The 19,042-nt window shown below is 41.0% G+C and overlaps 1 protein-coding gene across 8 annotated transcripts in view; it reads right to left on the bottom strand.

Moving 5' to 3' along the window:
- The window catches only part of SAP130 (Sin3A associated protein 130), an 83,335-nt gene that overhangs the window by 35,399 nt on the left and 28,894 nt on the right, over positions 1–19,042 (bottom strand). For 6 of the 8 annotated variants that reach the window (XM_030324843.1, XM_030324841.1, XM_030324840.1 and 3 more), the window contains 7 exons: positions 18,770–18,917; positions 18,517–18,607; positions 18,207–18,311; positions 13,515–13,656; positions 10,872–10,993; positions 5,271–5,573; positions 4,180–4,357 (listed from right to left, as the gene is read on the bottom strand). In XM_030324843.1, the coding sequence (XP_030180703.1) occupies positions 4,180–4,357; positions 5,271–5,573; positions 10,872–10,993; positions 13,515–13,656; positions 18,207–18,311; positions 18,517–18,607; positions 18,770–18,917 (1,089 nt within the window). The remainder of the gene's footprint in view (positions 1–4,179; positions 4,358–5,270; positions 5,574–10,871; positions 10,994–13,514; positions 13,657–18,206; positions 18,312–18,516; positions 18,608–18,769; positions 18,918–19,042) is intronic. The other 2 variants (XM_030324842.1, XM_030324846.1) reach the window with 1 other exon arrangement.

The following is a 19,042-nucleotide window of genomic DNA, read 5'->3' as shown; positions in this document are numbered from 1 at the left end:
CTACAATCACATACAATTAACGTGGATGAACTAAACAAAGGGAAGGAAGATGGAGTCATACAAAAACACGTAATATATGATTCAACACAAATGCCACAAGAGGCAAAGCAAGTCAACAAGGTCAAAAGATAAACTGCTTAATTCCCTTTGGGAGAAAGTATTGGTAGTATTCTGTTTCTTGCCTAGATAGTGGTTGCATGCTGTGTTCACTCGGTGCTAAATTACCCCATACCTGCATTATCTATGCAGTTTTCTATACCTCAGTGAAAACGTGGAGAGAGAAAGAAACTAGAAGAAAAAATGGAGTTAGCAAACTCCTTTATTTTCTTTGGAAATAGTAGCAAAAAAACCCATGAGAGCATATTTTTGCTTTCTATGTGAAGGAAACACCAGCGAGAACACACTGGTAAACAGGTGAGAAGGAGGAGAGCTACAGCACTGTTCTCAGCAGGCTAGAAAGGCAGAGGTCAGGGGCTCCAGAGTGAAGGGCTGAGAGTTTGTCCACAGTAAAAGATGAGATGAGTAGAGTGTGGGATACAGATGCCGGCAGGTAGGGAGATTGAAAGCTAGAGTTGACCAAGTTCTCTTTTGGGTGTTTCCATTTTTCTCAAAAAAGGAGGGATCAAGTTCATTAGCTGGTAGTGAACATGGGTAAGGAAGTGTGGGAGTTCTGAGAGGAGCAGGGGGCAACTGTCCAGGAGAGTGGCTTAGGACAGCATCCTATGCTGGTCTTCAAGATCCTAGTGGAGGTCTCTGAGGTTAAGCAAGGCCAGTCAACACAGTTGTTTACCCCACCACAATCTGCTGCGCAAATTCAGCAGAAAGTTGGATTTGACTCTGGTTTTGACAAAGTGAAGAGGGGTGCAAGGAAGTGGGGGCCATATGCAAGGAAGTGATTGCAGCAGACCCCAAAAACTGAGTCAAGGAGAGGAGAGAAAGGTCATGAAAGGGGGTAGCATCAACGGGTGGAAGGCTCCCTGGTGGGTAGTGTGCTCACCACTGCTGGTGAGGTGGGAAGACAGAAGGTAGGCTGTGGGACACCGGAGGACAGAAGAAAAGGTCAAGGAAGGCTTGTGCTTGTGGGTTTGTGCTGATGGATGGGGGAAGACAGAGAGGCATTTAAGCAACTGAGAAATCAGAGACCTGGGATATCATTTCAGACAGAATGACAGCCAGATGTTAGGTACCTTCTGAAGGACATACAAACATACCCCCAAATTGAACTGGAATCTGATCTTGAGCTGCTCTGACCAGCAAGGTAGTCTCTGGCCATACGGGGCTACTAAGTACTTGGAATGATGGGCAAGTGCAACCAGGAGCAAAATTTGTACCGGTATTTCATTTAAATAATTTGAATTTAAAACTGATATTTGATTCAGTTATTAGAAAACTTTTCAGTGGGCCTGGAATGACTTGGCTATGTGAAAGTATACTCTTCAAGTGCAAATTTTATGAAATCTGAATACGAACTGAGTGCTTTCGAAGAGGGATGGCTTGAAAGTGGCAGTGAGGCACCAAGAGGACATGGACCCCAGCACCAGGCCCAGTGACAGGAGGATCAGGAAGAGAGACAGCCATTACTTTCAGGAGAGTACGGGCACAGCAGAAAGGTCACAGGGAGGCGGCCAAGTGGAGGAGAAGGAGGCAGATCTTTTTGTCTCCAGGGTTGTGAGATTTCAACATGTTTATCTAAGTAACAGTTTAAAAAAAGTTTTTTTTAACGTTTATTCATTTTTTGATAGAGACAGAGAGTGAGTGGCAGTGAGGGGCAGAGAGAGAGGGAGACACAGAATCGGAAGCAGGCTCCAGACTCTGAACTGACAGCACAGAGCTCGACACGGGGCTTGAACTTATGGACCGTGAGATTATGACCTGAACTGAAGTTGGACGCTTAACTGACTGAGCCACCCAGGCACCCCTCTCAGTGCTGGTTTATTAACACGCACTGCATCTACTTGTGCTGGGCATGTTGCGGTTCTTTAAATCAGGAAACTCATGCCCTTTAGGTTTGGAAATTTTCTAGGAGTTATTTTTTAAGTGATCTTCCTTCTTTTCACAGATCTCTCACTGAAACATTACTTGGAGGCGGGATCTCCTGAGCTGATTCTTTGATTTTCTTGTCTTTCCTCTTCTATCTTATTTTTGTGTTCGTATTTTTCAATCTACTTTTGAGAGATTTCCTCAACTATACTTTTTTTAAGTTTTTTTTTTAAGTTTATTTATTTTGAGAAAGAGAGAGAACAGGGGAAAGGAAGGGCAGAGAGAGAGAAGGAGTGACAGAATCCCAAGCAGGCTCTGCACTGTTAGCAGAGCTGGATGAGGGGCTCGAACTCACAAACCGTGAGATCATGACCTGATCATGACCTGATAAGTCAGATGCTTAACTGACTGAGCCACCTAGGCACTCCTGTATTTTTTTTTTTTTTTTTTCAATTTTAAGTAGGCTCCACGCTGGGTGTGGAGCCCAAATGCAGGGCTCGAACTCACAACCCTGAGATCAAGACCTGAACTGAGATCAAGTCGGACCTTTAACGGACTGAGCCACCCAAGAGCTCCTCCTCAACTATATTTTCCAACTCCTCTGAGTTCAATTTCTGCTGTGGTAGTTTAAATTTCAGGACACACTCTTTTGTTCTCTAAATGTTCCTTTTTGATAGCACTGCCTTCTTGTTGCACAGATACATCTTTTTTTGTCCTTTGAAGACAGCATTCAGTTTTGGTCTTTATTTGCTTTCACTTTTTGTTTTCGTTCTCCTTGCCTTGCTTTATGCTCCAAGCTGCGTTTTTCAGTATGTCTAGTGGTTTGCCAGAAGGCCCTCAGAAACCTGCTTGGATGTGTGTTCATGATTAGGAACGGAGGACTAATGTTGGCTGGAAGCTCTGAGTTCATGGAAGAACTTGCCTACTTTAAATTTCACGTAAGGGGGATCTGATTCCTGACCTTAGGAAACCCCTAGTGCTGGTATCTGCATCTTTTCATTCGGCTGGACAAGCCCAGAAAGAAAGTGGAGTCAACATCTCACTTTTTGTCAACAGCGTTCAACTGCCAGGGTTCTGCCGGCTAAAAGGGAGAAGGGGACTGGTAAGTCTCAGCACTCTGCAAATCTGTTTCTGGTATAATACTCCTGGCCCCCCCTTGTGCTACTTGATCTCAGTGGACCATTTGCAGTGTTAAACTCTCCAGGTGCATGCTGGGGTTGGGAAGGGCAGTGCACTGCAAAGTATGGGTAGGGAAGGGGATGCAGGGCTCTGATCCTCTCAAACACATTTCAATCCTGCTTCTGTTTAACCCAGTCTTCTATTCTCTCATTCTTGTGTGTTTATATCTTTCTAAAAAGCCTCTTTCCTAAAAGTTCTATAGGGTTTTGAGAGGATAAGAAATTTAGAAGTGCATGTTCAACCTGCCATGTTAAGTACAAGCTTTGCCCTGCATTTTCATTGATAAGGCTCCTTTGCCACAGACTGATTTATCCTTAAAAGAGAGTCTGGTCTACGGAAAGCTCCACACATCAGGAAACCCTGTATGGACCCAGCAGCTTATGTTCTCACTATGCTTTAACCCTAATAATCTTTTGTAGACACACATCAGCTCAGTGCAGCCACAGAAACTCTGCTCTATGAAGTGTGACTGCCCATCTCCCACCTCCCAAGTTTTCATGTTAAGTTTCAGAGCACAGCACATACTTTCCTGCCCATCACCCACCAACTCAGGTTCTATGGCAACACAGTACACTTCTGCTGCTGAATAGGACCCTTACTTAACACACCTGGGAAACTGCTTGTCCTGAACAACAATGCATGCTGGCTGATGAGGAAACAAAAAAAAAACAAACGCAGTACACATTAATGTGCTTACCTAGACAAACCTGAAGGGTCTGTTAGAAGCGACTTAGGGAGTCTAGGATTAAACTCCACAAAATAGAGAGAACTCCTAAAGTAGTATGCAATGGCTGTTTATAAACTAACCCCCCACAGACTCCTGGATTCTTACCGTCCCACAGTCTGGGCTTGGCAAGGCTCTACTGAACAAGCCTGGGGTGAGGTTATTTTGAAAGAGATTAAAAATGTCACGGAAGATGAGAGATTTAGAGTTTGCTACCAGCACAATAGAGAGCCTAATGTTTCTACCAATTATACTCAGAACTAGAGGTGTCATGTGGCACTACTGGGTCTACCTACCCATCCGTGGCGGGCTTCTTCCGGAGGATACTTGGCCGGGGGGACGAGCCCTGGGCCGGAGCGTTGGTGCTAGCACTCTGGCTGTGGGTCTGCACCACAGTTGTTGCTGCTGGAGCGGCACTGAATGGACTGCTAATAGGGTTGGCTACAATTGTGGCTCCATCCGCCAATACCACTGCTGGAGGACAGGGAGAGGGCAGAAGAGAACAATGAAGAAAGGGAAACAAAAGCGAACATTACTAAAATGTCACATAAGGCAAAAACAATCAGACCACTAGAATTAGAGTACCCGTGTTATAACTGATCAATTTCAAGAAAGTAAGGTTTAGAGCACAATGTTCATCTGCCTAAAAGCAGATGGCAAAGTGGGAGGTTACTAAGTCTATTGATGCATGATCAGTAACAACTTCTCTTTGCTTTGGAATCATAATTACTAATGAATCAGATAAAATACATAAAGTACATAGTAGACTTCAAGAAATGGTCTCCTACAATTCTTGTGAAATACCATTGCCTCTCAACCCCTAAAAATGATACCAACATATCAGTCCACTTTAATTTTACAACTTTACATACAACTCGGAAGAAACAGCAGAATGAGAACACTGTGGAAAGATGAATCGGCTTTCTCAACTTTACAGAGTGCTTCCTAACATGTGCAAATGCATATTAGGCTGTTTGTATATATAGTTTCTAATGTTTACAATGACCCTGACAGATAAGTTCTAGGCAATGTTATAAGGAAGAAACTAAGGCACAGAGAAATTACTTGAAACCACCAAGCCAGCAAGAGGCAGAACCAGGATTTTAAACAATTTTTTTTAAAGTTTATTTTTTTTGAGAGAGAGAGAGAGACAGACAGACAGACACCAAGGGAGAGAGGGAGACAGAGAATCCCAAGCAGGCTCCACACTGTCAGCACAGAGCCTGATGCAAGGCTTGAACTTATGAACTGCAAGATCATGACCTAAGCTGAAACCAAGAGTTGGACACTTAACCAACTGAGCCACTGAGGTGCCCCAGAACCAGGATTTTAAACCCAGTATATCTCTTTCTTCCACACCAACCTCCCTGCAAAAAACTCAAATTACCTGAAGTCTTTCCTTCAGGCTGAGGCTGCTGAGTACCCATTGGAGCAGGCTGGAGTCCCTGTGTGCTGATTGGGGTTGCTGAGTGAATTCCCTGTGTGCCCATTGGTGCCGGCTGTATTCCTGGAGTCCCAATGGGGGCTGGCTGTATCCCCTGTGTACTGATAGGTGCTGGCTGGATCCCTTGGATATGTCGAGCATGAGAAGCATCCACGGTCATCAACTGCATGGGGTTTAGGTGGACTGTGGATGCCACCCCAACGCCAGTCTGGGCTGTGATGGCAGAGTTTGGAGCCTGAGCAGAAACTGAAAATGAGACAGAAAGTGACTATACGAATGTTAGCTCTGATTAGACATAGTCCACATAAAGAGAAAAACACTAAAATGAAAACAGAATTTTCCACTGTAAAATTTCTAAATCCTGTTTTTTTTTAAAGTTTATTTATTTAGTTTGAGAAAGCAAGAGCAAATGAGGGAGGGCCAGAGAGAGAGGGAGAGAGAGAATCCCAAGCAGGCAGGGAGCTCGATCCCACAAACCCTGAGAACATGACCTGAGCCTAAATCAAGAATCAGATGCTTAACTGACTAAGCCACTCAGATGCTCCCAAATTCTGTTGTTTTTTGTTTTTGTTAAAAGCACTACATAAAGCTCTATATATTGGAGTTTCCCCCCTCATTTCCTATCAATTTGATTTGATCTTGCTGCAGGTAACTACTAGAAATAGCATTAAAAGCAGGAAAGGCAATCATCCATTAAGTTCCAAACGTGAGCTAGGGAACTGTGCTAAATAAAATAAACCTTCTGAAATACATCTGTAGCTCCCAGGTCAAGAATCTTTGCTTTAATGGACAGAACCACCATCACAAACATTTCTGATAATAAGAACAAACTCTGTAACATAAAAATGAAAACAACAGCATTCCCAGGAAACCACAGAGAAGGGATTTTTCATGTTTCGTGAAAAGAAAAATACAAAAGATGTTTCTTCTCTGGGGTGCCTGGGTGGCTCATGGATGAGCATCTGACTCTTGATTTTGGCTCAGGTAATGATCTCACGGTTCGTGAGTTCAAGCTCCACACTGGGTCAGCACAGAGCCTGCTTGGGATTCTCTCTCTCTTCCTCTCTCTGCCCCTCCTCCCCCCACATGCCCTCTCTGTCTCAAAATAAAACATAAAAAAAAGATGTTTCTTCTCAGTCATCAAAACAATCCCGAAAAAAATATATGCACCCCGTGTTCATTGAAACATTATTTATTATAGCCAAGATATAGAAACAACCCTAAGGTTCCACTGACAGATAAGTGGGTAAATAAAATGTGTTATCTATATCTACACACACACACACACACACACACACACACACACACACACACACAATTATTTAGCCTTACAAGGAATGAAATCTTGCCATCTGTGACAACATGGGTGGACCCTGAGAATATTCAGCTAAGTGAAGTAAGTCAGACAAAAACAGAAAAAAACTCGCTATGATGTCACTTGCACATGGAATCTAAAAACAAACAAAACCAAACCGAATTCACAGATATGAAGAACAGATTGGTGGTTGCCAGAGGCAGGGAATGTAGGGTGGGAGACATATGTGAAGGAGTCAAAAGTACAAACTTCCAGTTATAAAATAAATAAGTCACAAGGATGTAATGCACAGCATGGTGACTAGAGTCAATACTATGTTGTACACTGGAAGTTACTAGGAGGGTAGATCTTTAAGTTCTCCTCATAACAAACAATAATTTGTAATTATTTGAGGTGATGGATGTTAATTAATTAGACTTATTATGGTGCTCATTTCATAAATACACAAATATCAAATCATCAGGTGTTGTACACCTGAAACTAAGATAATGTCATGTCAATTACACACCAATTAAAAAAAGGAAACAATGTAATTTAAGTTCTATAAACCACAGACTGGTTAAAAGGAGATTATTATTATGAATGAGAAAATCACAGCAAAATGTTAGGACGTATAAATTTATAATCATTGCTATATTGCAATTCTTCCCTTGCTGTAAAAGAAAGAAGAAAAAATCAACACCCACCAAATTATTAGTTTCTTCTTGAGAAGTGAGTGAACCTTTGTTGTTTCTGTTCAGTGACGGCTATGGTCTCCTGCCTCAACATGCAGTCCAGTCACCACCCCAACCCTTTCAAGGGCTGATCTCATTCCACGTGCAGCATCCTCACTCACACTACACTCCTGCCCACACCAAACCACTCTGTTCCGAGCGCATATTCTGTGCACTTTCTTCACAGACAGAAAAGTGCTTTCCCCCAGTCCCACCGTGGCTCTGTGCTACTCATTCTGAGAGATGCTTTCCAAATGTCATTTCTTTTAGGAAGTCACTCCTGACCTCTAAGCCTACCCTCTCAAAGTAGAAATAACCTTAGCTCAGAAGCAGCCTGGCTTTGCTCAAGCCTTTTTTGTTGGGATTAGCACATTCTCTCCAGTAATGGTTCTTCATGTCTTATCTCCCCATGTGGCTCTAAGCTTGATCAAAGTAAGATGTTTAAGAGTCAACTTTAAAAATAGAGCCTAGAATAGGACCTTACAGGGTTCAATAAATATTTGTGAAATTAACGCATGAATGAATAAATGAATGAAATGGAAAACATCTCTACAACAAGTGAAATTTCGGGAACAATTTGAGATGGATCAATTACTTACAGAGTATATAGATTATGTGTATATATTCATAATTACATATTTGTATCTACACCTAGTAACTAAATAACCAAAAAGATTCTATCTTTATACACAACCAGAGCCCACGAACTAGTCTAATCTATCATAAACTACGTATTACAGTAATCTCATATTTTGCAAGATCGGAGGCTATTATACACAAATTTTCCTGTTCTCTTCCTGATTTGGAAACATCTGCTTTATAATCATTTACAAAGGAGCCACTTGAAAACACGATATTGTAAGCTGGTTAATAAATCATTCCTTCAGCTGTGTCCACCCATGCAAAGATCCACATGTCTGAGAAATAATATATTACCCCTCCTCTGGACCAACAATGACAGCACTGATACTGGAAGAAGTAAGTGCTGTTGACTGGACTACTCATTTTTCTGTGTTTGTATCCATCAGGAGTATTGCAGTGGTAAAATAACACACTTGGAAAAATAATAATGTAGAGAAACAGATGGTTGGCAGGATCCCCAATACTTCTGACAGTCCTCTTCTGATGGATGTTTACAAATAAACATTTATATAAAATGATAGTGTCTGCAGAGATGGTTCTAGCTCAAGAGGGACTCTGCATGCCCTTTACAGTTGGATAGCATTCAGAAAAATACATATTGGTCATGAGTTATCTTTTCCAGAAAGGCAACCATGACTGCACTGTTACAGAAGTATCAACTGGCTGAGGTAGATGAAAAAACTTTAAGTGTTGTTACTAATGGAGACTTAAGAATTCTCAGCATTAAATGTAACACACACACACACACACACACACACACACACACACACGTGAGTTTACTTAACTGTCAACACGATTCTACCATACTTTTTGCATCCTACTTTTTTTTTTTTAACGTTTGTTTTTCAGAGAGAGAGAGAGAGAGAGAAAGAGAGAAAGAACAAGCAGGGGAGGGGCAGAGAGAGAGAGGGAGACACAGAATCTGAAGCAGGCTCCAGGCTCCGAGCTATCAGCACAGAGCCTGATGTAGGGCTCAAACTCACGAACCATGGGATCATGACAGGAGCCAAAGTCAGACGCTTAACCAACTGAGCCACCCAGGCGCCCCTTGCATCCTATTCTGACATCAGGTAAACATGTTTTAGCTTTATAGGACTGTTAATAAAGAATAGTTAGAAGTTTCTTTTGAACAGATGTTATTACTCTCTTTCCCTCTCTCTGCCCCTCCCTTGCTCGTGCTCTCTCTCAAGATAAATAAACGTTAAAAAAAAAGATGTTATTACTTTGATGTACAGCAAAATAGGACAGAAAACTCAGAACATTTCATCAGCTACTTCCCCACATTAAAATAAGCCTTGGAGAAAGTTTTGTGGGGAAAGAAAAAAACAAACAATAAAAAACCCAAAGCAGAGACTGAGGAACCTGTTTTCAAAGCTATTTAAATTAAACCTGAGAATCTGAAAGTTTTAGACCAATGTTGTCCAATGGAGATGTTAAGTCCATTGCAACTGTAAATTTTCTAGTAGCTACATTAGTAAAGTAAAAAGCGGGCCAAATTAATTTTAATGATATATTTTGTTTAAACCAATATACCACGAATATTACGATTTCAAAATATGATCACTATAAAATAATTAATAAGCTATTTTACATTCTCTTTTCCATACTATGTTTTCAAAATTCAGGGTAAGTTTCACTTTTTAAAAAAAAATTTGTTTTTTAATCTGTATTTATTTTTGAGAGAGAGAGAAACAGAATACGAGCCGGGGGGAGGAACAGAGAGAGGGAGACACAGAATCTGAAGCAGGGTCCAGGCTCCGAGCTGTCAGCACAGAGCCCGATGAGGGGCTTGAACTCACAAACCATGAGATCATGACCTGAGCCGAAGTCAGACCCTTAACCGAGTGAGTCACCCAGGCGCCCCAGGTAAGTTTCACTTTTTAAACATTTTTTTAAGTTAAAACATTTTTATTTGAGAGAGAGAGAGAGAGAGAGAAAGCGTGAGAGGGGTAGAGGGGCAAAGAGAGAGAATCTTAAGTAGGTTCCACGCTCAGTATAGAGTCCAACATGGGGCTTGATCCCATGACCCCAGGGATTATGACCTGAGCCAAAATCAAGAGCCAGACACTGAACTGAAGCCATCCAGGCACCCCAGGGTATGTTTTGTTCTTAAAGCACATCTCAAATCAGATACTGACTTCAATTTTTATCAGGTAAGTTTTTATCAAAAATATTTCATTTGTATTTTGATTCAATATAATCTACAGTTTTGAAACAGTAGTTTCATGATCGCTAAATTGTTCCAAACATATTCAAAATTTCTCTAATTTGCATTAAGTAAAACAGAAAAACAATCAGTTTTTCATTTGTGCTGGGTCCCCATTCAAGTGCTCAATGGCTCCATGTAGCCCTGGCTGCAGTCCCAGGTCACACAGTAGAAAGGCAACACCCACAGTCTGGTCTCTTATGCCTAAAGCAAGCTGAGGGTCTCATGAGAAAAGAAAACACAAACCCTGAGGATTAAGTATTATTTTTTCTGGATTAGCAAAAAGAACACTATTTACAAGTGAGGATGGTGAGTGTTGAGCATAACTGGACTGATATTACAAACACAACAGATAACCCACAAAACAACAGAAGCTCCATAAAAGTACAGCTTTTACCATTTTAACCATACTGCCATTTTAAGATAAACTGTTAACATAATTATCCTCAAGGTGGGATAAAACCATGCAAATATACTAATAAGCAGCAACTTTTTTATAGATCACACAGATGTGATCTAAAACCTTAAAGCCTGAGATTATCACCTTATCTGAATCTGAAAAGAGAAGGTGGAGTAAGAAAACCCATTCTAGAAATACTCACTGGGCAACTTTCACTTCATTGCTTACAAAAACTGGCAAGTTAAAAGTCCCCTAGCAGGGCTTGTACCTGGATACTGTCGGATGGTGGACACAGAGCTGGTGATTGGGGTATACGTGTGCGCAGCCAGTGGGTATGCAGAAGGTGGGTATGTTGGCAAAAAGTACTGGAACTGAACGGGAACAGACGGTCTATAGGTGGAAGACAGATAATATGAGCCAAAATGGATCTATTTTCTTCTTCACTTTCAAATGATCCTATCCCCCAGATCATCTTCATACCCTTATATGCCATACCAACATTTCCCCAATTGTGTACCAAATAAACTGTCAGATCAAAGGACACACACCAAGAGAGTAAGATTTTTAAAAATACATGGGTACTATAAATAACCATTATCAACAAACATAAAAATGTACACAGAGTACTAATTACCAAACTGACTCAAAAGAAAAACTCACAATCAAAGGTTTGCTCAGCTCAATTCCATTTGAAAGACTCTTAAGTTCAGACTGTTTTTACTGGAAATCTTATCAAACACACATAATACAGATAACCTCAAACTTCTACAGACTGATTCAGAGACAAGAAAAAGAAGAAACGAGATCTAACTTACTTTTTTTTAGCTTAATGTAGTCCTGATACCAAAACTGGACAGGGAGAATAGTAGAAAAGATAAACAAATCTCGCTCTCTACATCAACACAAAAATTTCTAAATAAAACTCAATAGAGTACTATGTAAAATAAAATACATCATGATCAAATAAGGTTTATCACAGGAAGAATGACCCACTATCAGAATTTCTACTACTGTTTTAGATACTATTAAAAAATTAAGAGGACAATCATTTGAAGTATCACAAAAGATACACAAAAAATATTTAATAGAAACTAAGATAGCACTAAATGTTAACTAGAATAGAATTAAAAAAATACTCCCCCTCCAAATTTTAATCGCATTCGATACTTATGATATAAATACCTAAAAAATAGGAATAGGAAATCACTTGGTTCCTCAACCTGAAAATAGCATCTACCAAAATCTATAATGAAATTTCACAAGAATTCCCATTCAGGTGAGGAATAAGTTAAGAATGTTCACTATCTCTGCTCTATTCAACACCACATTGGAAGCTCTAGTTAACGAGAAAAAAATAGGTATGTGAAATGGAAACGAAAAAAATCCCTCATACACCTACATACGAAATCCAAGAGAATCTACCAGTTTTAGAGCTAACAGATGTGTTTAGCAAGGTGAATGGGACAGAAGACCAACATATTAAAACCTATAAGCATTCCTACACACAAGAACACACAGTCCTCAAACAAGAACACTTAAAAATGATCCAATTCTGAAATTACTTCATAAGCACTGTATGTACCAGCTTCTCACTGGGGAAGAAGAGATACAAATACGGAATGGTGGAAGAAATGGGGTTGAACTAGAAGTATCAACGTGTACTAAAGAATTTTTACAACATCATATACTTCCTATTTCTGTCTGCTAAAAGGGCCTATCATTACAATCCAGTAGCAATGAACAGAGCTACCACCTAGATCCAGATTTCTAAATGATGAAAAGGAGCCAGGTCTCCCTGGGGAAATGGGAGATGCCAGGGCTCAGACACTATTGAGGAGCGTGGAGTATCTTGTTACAGTGGAAAGTAAGGAAGGGCTAGAATGAATGGGACATGACAAAATCCACAGGAACTGGTCTCAAGAAGCTCCCAGAGAAAATCTGAGCATCAAAACAGAGGACAGCAAAGGATTATAATAGTGAATAGACCAAATCCATGAGCGCATGCTGATTTAAAAAAATAAGATGCACAACAAAACAAATAAATGGGTGTAAATAAGAGAAAACTTATTTACCTAAGAATGTCAACTGACAAATGTGGAAGAAATGACTGTTAGAAAAAGTCACTTTTTTGCAACCATCATACTGCAAGCATCAAGTGATTCAGCCAAGCATCAACAGATGCTAACACCACTGAGACGAAGTTTACTGAGGAGCAGGGTATTTACAGTCTCAAAGTATTTCCACACGGATCAGTGGTTTACAAAGGAGAAAAATATACCTTTATGGAAAAATCTGGCAACCACCACCTTCATTACATAACCAGCATTGCCATGGCTAATGGTGAGACACAAGGGCGTCATAAGCTCTCTGCTGCGGTGACAGTGAGAAGAATGCATCACCTAAGTGGTATTTGCTCCAAAAATGCATAACCTGAATCTAATGATGAAAGTATCCAACAAGCCCAAACCGAAGAACGTTCTACAAAAACAACTGGCCTGTCCATAGTCTTAAAAAATGTCACTGAACGGGAATGGAAGACTAAAGAATCATTTTGGGTAATTGCACTGTGGTTATGAGAAGGTCTCTGTTCTTTGAGGCTGAAAAGGAAAGTACTTGGGGAGAAAGGGTCACGATGCTGCAATCCATACGGTCAGACTGCCTCAAAATAAATCAAACACAGAAACACACCAAACAAAAAAAGCAGATACTAACAGAATATCTATCAAAAGGAGAATAGCTAAATAAACAGCACATTTTCACAAAATGAAAAAATAAATTGTACAACATATTATTTTCAGGAGCAAATTTGAAAATAAGTGTATATATACTATATTGTGAGACATTTTGTTACTGAAAAACCAAACCAACTAATGACACAATGGGGCAGTGTAACCAGCACATTCCCTCCTACCTATTGTCACTTCGGGTTTCCATGGCCACAGGATTTGGAGAGGCCCGATGACCTGAAATGGGAATCAGGCTACTCCTCTCCGCAGGGTAATCAGGCTGGATCCGAGGAGAAGTGTGTGTGATCTGCTGAGGCACCACCTTAGCTACAAATGCAAAATCCAATCACATTACCTCTCATATGCTTTTATTGGCATGCCAAAACATTCTTGGCCAGCAACAATCTTAAGAATGCAAACAGTAATAAGAAGCCTGGCTTTTTAGTTTTCATAATAAAAGAAGAGGAGTACATAAAATTCAACTGAATTATTTCAATCCAATACTCCACTGATACATTCGTATATTTATTTGTCAAACAGGGTTTAACATCATCAGTACTTTAACAAAAATACCAGTAATCAGGTCCTTTCCCCTAGACCTGGCTTCTTGGAGGCCTTTTTTTTAAAAGGAGAAAAAATTTTAATTAGGAAAAAAAAAAATCAACAAAATTTTGAATACAGACATGGCAAAGATCTTAGCTTCTACTTAGCAGAGAGAGAGGGAGGGAGAGACAAACAGAATCCCATGCAGGCTCTGCACTAACAACACAGAGCCTTGATGTGGGGCTTGAACTCACAAACCGTGAGATCGTGACCTGAGCCAAAACCAAGAGTCAGATGCTTAACTGACTGAGCCACCCAAGCGCCCTGATAATCAGTTTATTTCTTAGGTCCTCTGAACATCCTGTGATTTTACATAATGCTTTCGTTTTAGAAAGAAATGCATAATGCTCTCTTTTTTGTGAGAGACAGCGCGCACACGTGAGAGAGAGAGTGAGCGAGCGAGCGAGCGGGGGAAGAGCAGAAAAAGAGGGAGAGACAGAATCCCAAGCAAGCTCCATGCTGTCAGTATAGAGCCTGACTCGGGGCTCAAACTCACGAACCATGAGATCATGACCTGAGCCAAGACTAAGTTGGATGCTTAGTTGACTGAGCCACCCAGGCGCCCCTCCATAATGCTTTACAGCAAAATCAAGATGACTACATATGGTTTTCAAATCTAATGTGAGGCTCAAAGTTTGCTCTCCTCTAGTATTTGCAATCAAGTTTTGTTTAGAAGGTACAGCTGAACTGGGACCTACTTTAGTGTTCTTACAGACCTGTTAACTCTATGTGAGGGAATTTGGAAAGGAGAGCTGCAGGCTACATCAGAGAGACAGAAGGACAGCTACCATCCGTGTAAGACCCAAGTCACAGCAGTGACTGGCACATAAACACTGGTGACGAGGATGATGCCACTACATTAGCCAAAGTGCAGTGCACTAAACACCGACAGTAAGCAGCACAAACCCACCATGATCCCCAGCTATTTCCCATGGGAGGCAGCTGGAGAAATTTCTGCAGGAGGATACTGGAATGCCCAGTTCAACCACTGATGATGACATCTAATGGCTAATGAACGGAGAAGCTGGCATGACACATCTTCCACTGGTGGTAAGGAGAGGGGGAGCAACCAAGCCTTGTTTTCCCACTGTGCCCATAAAAGGTAGGAGAAAAGAATGCTTTCAATAGGAATGCAGTTGTCATTAGGCAGAGCAGCTAACCACTGGTTGGTAAACCATACACACACCCATAAATTTATTGCTGTACCTTTGTTTCTAATTAAAAAAAGCTACAGGGGCCCCTGGGAGGCTTAGTCGGTTAGGGTTCATCTTTGGCTCAGGTCATGATTTCACAGTTCATGGGTTTGAGTGCTGCATTGGGCTCTGTGCTGACAGCTCAGAGCCTGAGGCCTGCTTTAGATTCTGTGTCTCCATTCCTCTCTGCCCCTCCCCCCACTCTCTCAAAAATAAACAAAACATTCAAAAAATTAAAATAAGCCACATATTCTCAATTATCTAAAAACCAAAACACAACACAACAAAACAAAAAAACACCCAAACACTTCAGGAAAAACATAATGCAAAAATCATAAGTTGAACATAATGCCACCTCCAAAGAGAATCCCTGGTTTTCTGAATGCTGTGATCATCCGATTCTGCTTTTTATAATTCCAACACCTCTGTCATATGTAGGCCAGAGCATGGAGAAAATACAGTATTCTACTGGAAATGAGCACTCCTTAAAGGCAGAAACTATGCTCATGGTTAATTAGGCTTTTTTCCCCCTGACTCAACACATTTCTATTAGTAAAAATGGTTGAATTCAGTATTTAATCTCACCTGGAGAAAGCAAGTGTGACTTGGAAAAAGCTGCTTAAGTGATTTTAATATATCCCCTAAAACCCTACTTGAAAACCAATGCTGTAGGGTTAATATCAGGTTTCCTTTCTCAACTGAGGTACCTCTGCACAGGGATCATCTACTAATGTAACAGGAAAGTATTTGGCTTACCGTAAATAAGGAAAAGAAAACTAGAATATGAGCCTAGTGGGACTTAGACGAAATCAGTCACATTAAGTAGCAGATGTTAAATCTGGACACTTCTGTCAAATGATTTTCTTATCTAAAATTTACGAAATGGCTAAAAATCAAAGATTAAACAGCTGGGAGATGTAGAATACTGCCCTGTAACTTAAGACAGGTAAAAAGTTAATTGTTTTAGCCAAATGAATGCACATATTTCTTTCTCCTGGTACTCTGAGTTTACTTCCACAGTGTGACCGCTTGGGAAGATACAGTGACATTAACAGGACCTAATCTCTAAATAACTCTTTACAGAGAGGATTCAAGATGAAACCAGAGAGCCCCTATAGGGCACACTGTCCTCTCTTTACTGGTCTAACTTTCTTCGTAGCTATAGATATGCTAGTGAGGCTCTTGACTATAAAGATGGCAAGAATAAACCTGGATCTGTTGTTACAGTGCTGAGGAGACACAATCAGAAAATGGTGTGAGGTGACAATATGGAATAAGCAATGTTCTTTTCCAATAAAAGTGTGTCAATGCTAAAATCATACCCTCCGAACTTCTTTTCAAAGGAGGGAATTAAATTCAGAGGGGTGTGAAAGAAGTATGGTCTCTCCAATGCCAAGATGCAGTGAGCGGTAACGTGAGAAAAAGGCAGTAGCAGTGTTTTTTCACTGCTAAAAGCCTACTGTGGGACTTACTACCAAGTTAAGGACTGGCGTGGCCGAATTATCTAAGGGAGGGGGAAGGACTTCCTGGGTCCCACCATCATTCCAGAAAAGTGTCCTCCAAGTTTTCCCAGAGGAATGTGAAGCTGACGTGGGAAGGAAGAAAGGAAGGAAGCACAGAGGGAAGGAACACTGGAATGTAGCAGTAGGGAAGCCATTCTTCCGTGTCTGCTCACCAGACTTCTGCCAGGTAAGTATGTCAGTGTGTCATCTCACAGAAAGCACTCTTTCAAAAGTTTATGAAAAACATGGCAGCTGTCCCATGTCTCTGGGAATAAACAGTAAAATGACATGCTTAATTTCATACAACCAAATCAAAGCTAACCCTGGAAACTAAACCTGGGGCTTGTGAATTAAACAGAGCAGTGCTCTGCCTCACAGGTCAGTCTCCGCTTTGGAAGCTGTGACGGTGAGACCTCAGCCCCCAGGACAGGTGTTGGCAGCCTGTGGGCAACTCCCGCCTGATGCTGGTTCTGTATGGCCCATGGGCTGTACATGGGTTCATACTTTGTCATGGTGGGGCGGGGAGGGCAGAAATCAAAAGAAGAACATTTCATGACACATGAAAATTATATGAAATCCAAATTTCTGTGTCCATAAAAAGACTGAACTATAGTCACACTCATTTGTTTACATATTATCCACAACTCAGCAGTTGTGACACAGACCTATGAAGCTTACAAAGCCTAAAATATTTATAATCTGGCGCTACACAGAAAGATGCTCGATCCCTGCTCTTAATGATTAAAGTTTGGCTGCCAGAAATGTTTCAAAGATTTTTTCTTCTTCTTTTTTAAAAATTTCTTTAATGCTTATTTTTGAGAGAAAGTGAGAAACAGCATGAGCAGGAGAGGGACAGAGAAAGAGGGAGACACAGAATCTGAAGCAGGCTCCAGGCTCCAAGCTGTTAGCAGAGAGCCTAATGCGGAGCTCGAACCCACAAACCATGAGACTGTGACCTGACCCAAAGTCAGACGCTTAACTGACTAAGCCACCCAGGTGTCCCACATAGACTTGCTTCTTAATATTCAAGGCATATACAAATTTAAAAGGGGAACAAAGCTTAGAAGAAATTTTATGACGGTTGTGAAGTATCTTGAGGTAGCAGTCAGATGAGAACCTAAGGTAATCAACTTGAGGGTTATCACCCTTCCTGCTGTGCATCATCCAGAGATTTTTCCTAAACAATCCAGCCGTGTACAAGTTCTCTTCATTCCAGATCCGTGCTTCTTTCCTGTTTTTCCTGTGAATCTTGTCTATGTCTGTGAAGTTAACTTACTTCTTAATAGGTACACACAGAAGAGGTAAAGTCTGATGAATGAGAAAGTCAAAGCTGTGTTAAAATGATGTTTGCTTTGAGCTCTCAAACATTATTATCCTCTTTTTCCCCCTTACTCTCAATGCCAAATCTGTATGACAAAGACATTTAAGAGTTAAATTCAGCATTGCCTTGAAAATCAACAACAATAATTAGAAAAAAAAAAAAAAAAACCCTACCAATACTAGCCTTGTATATGAAGACCTGGTCAGAGGGGCAGAAAAATCCCTTTCAAGCTCTGTGTGAAGGTTGCAGGACACTTACCGACTGGGATGTTTGAGGTGGTCACAGCGGTAGCATGGGACGAATGTGAGGGCATTGTCATGGTAACAATTGTACTTGTGGGAGCTTGTGTGTGTGACACAGAGCCTGAAATTGGAGAAAAAAAACCTTTTCAACAATGATCTCTTTACACACACTACAGATTCTCCAAAACCTGACAAAAGGTCTTAGGAAAAGATAAGAAAATTCTTCTAGCCTATTCGTTTCCTCTGACTGAAGCTGAGAAATGAAAAATTAACTCAACACTTAAGACTCACACTTCCCTAGCAGGAGAGCAGGGCTGCCAACTTACCGGCTGTAGTCGCTGAAGGAATGGTGTTGGTTGCCAAAATAGGTGCTACTGTGGCCGCAGCCACTGGTGTACCGGTGCTGAAGATAGTTTTCTGGCGGGGGGAGATCCACAACACAGTTATAAACAAGAACAGCTCAACCTCAATGCAGTTAAAAGCAATTGCTGCCTTCCATACTGCGAGGTTCTTATCAAGTTTTGCACAACTCTGGTCTTAACCCACAGCCTACATGGGTGGTTTTGCCTCTGGTTTTACCTGAGCCATGGTGTGAAGCTGCTGTTTTGGCGTCCCTAATGCAGGATGAGATGGCAGTGTGATTCTTGTTGTTACATCCCGTGACTGGGCAGGACGCTGAATGCTAATTGCTGCAGATGGTGGATGCTGGATAGACAAAGTTGGCCGACTGAAAAGGGAAGAAAAGACATTGTGACTTCTAACTTGCCTCTAGACTCGATGCAGGCAGTCAAGGCCATTTACCTTTTTTTTTTTTTTAATGTTATTTTTGAGAGAGAGACAGTGTGAGCAGGG

The sequence above is a fragment of the Lynx canadensis genome, chromosome C1 (assembly GCF_007474595.2).
Source record: "Lynx canadensis isolate LIC74 chromosome C1, mLynCan4.pri.v2, whole genome shotgun sequence".
NCBI classification, from domain to species: Eukaryota; Metazoa; Chordata; class Mammalia; order Carnivora; family Felidae; genus Lynx; species Lynx canadensis.
This window is presented reverse-complemented; position numbering and strand designations above follow the sequence as displayed.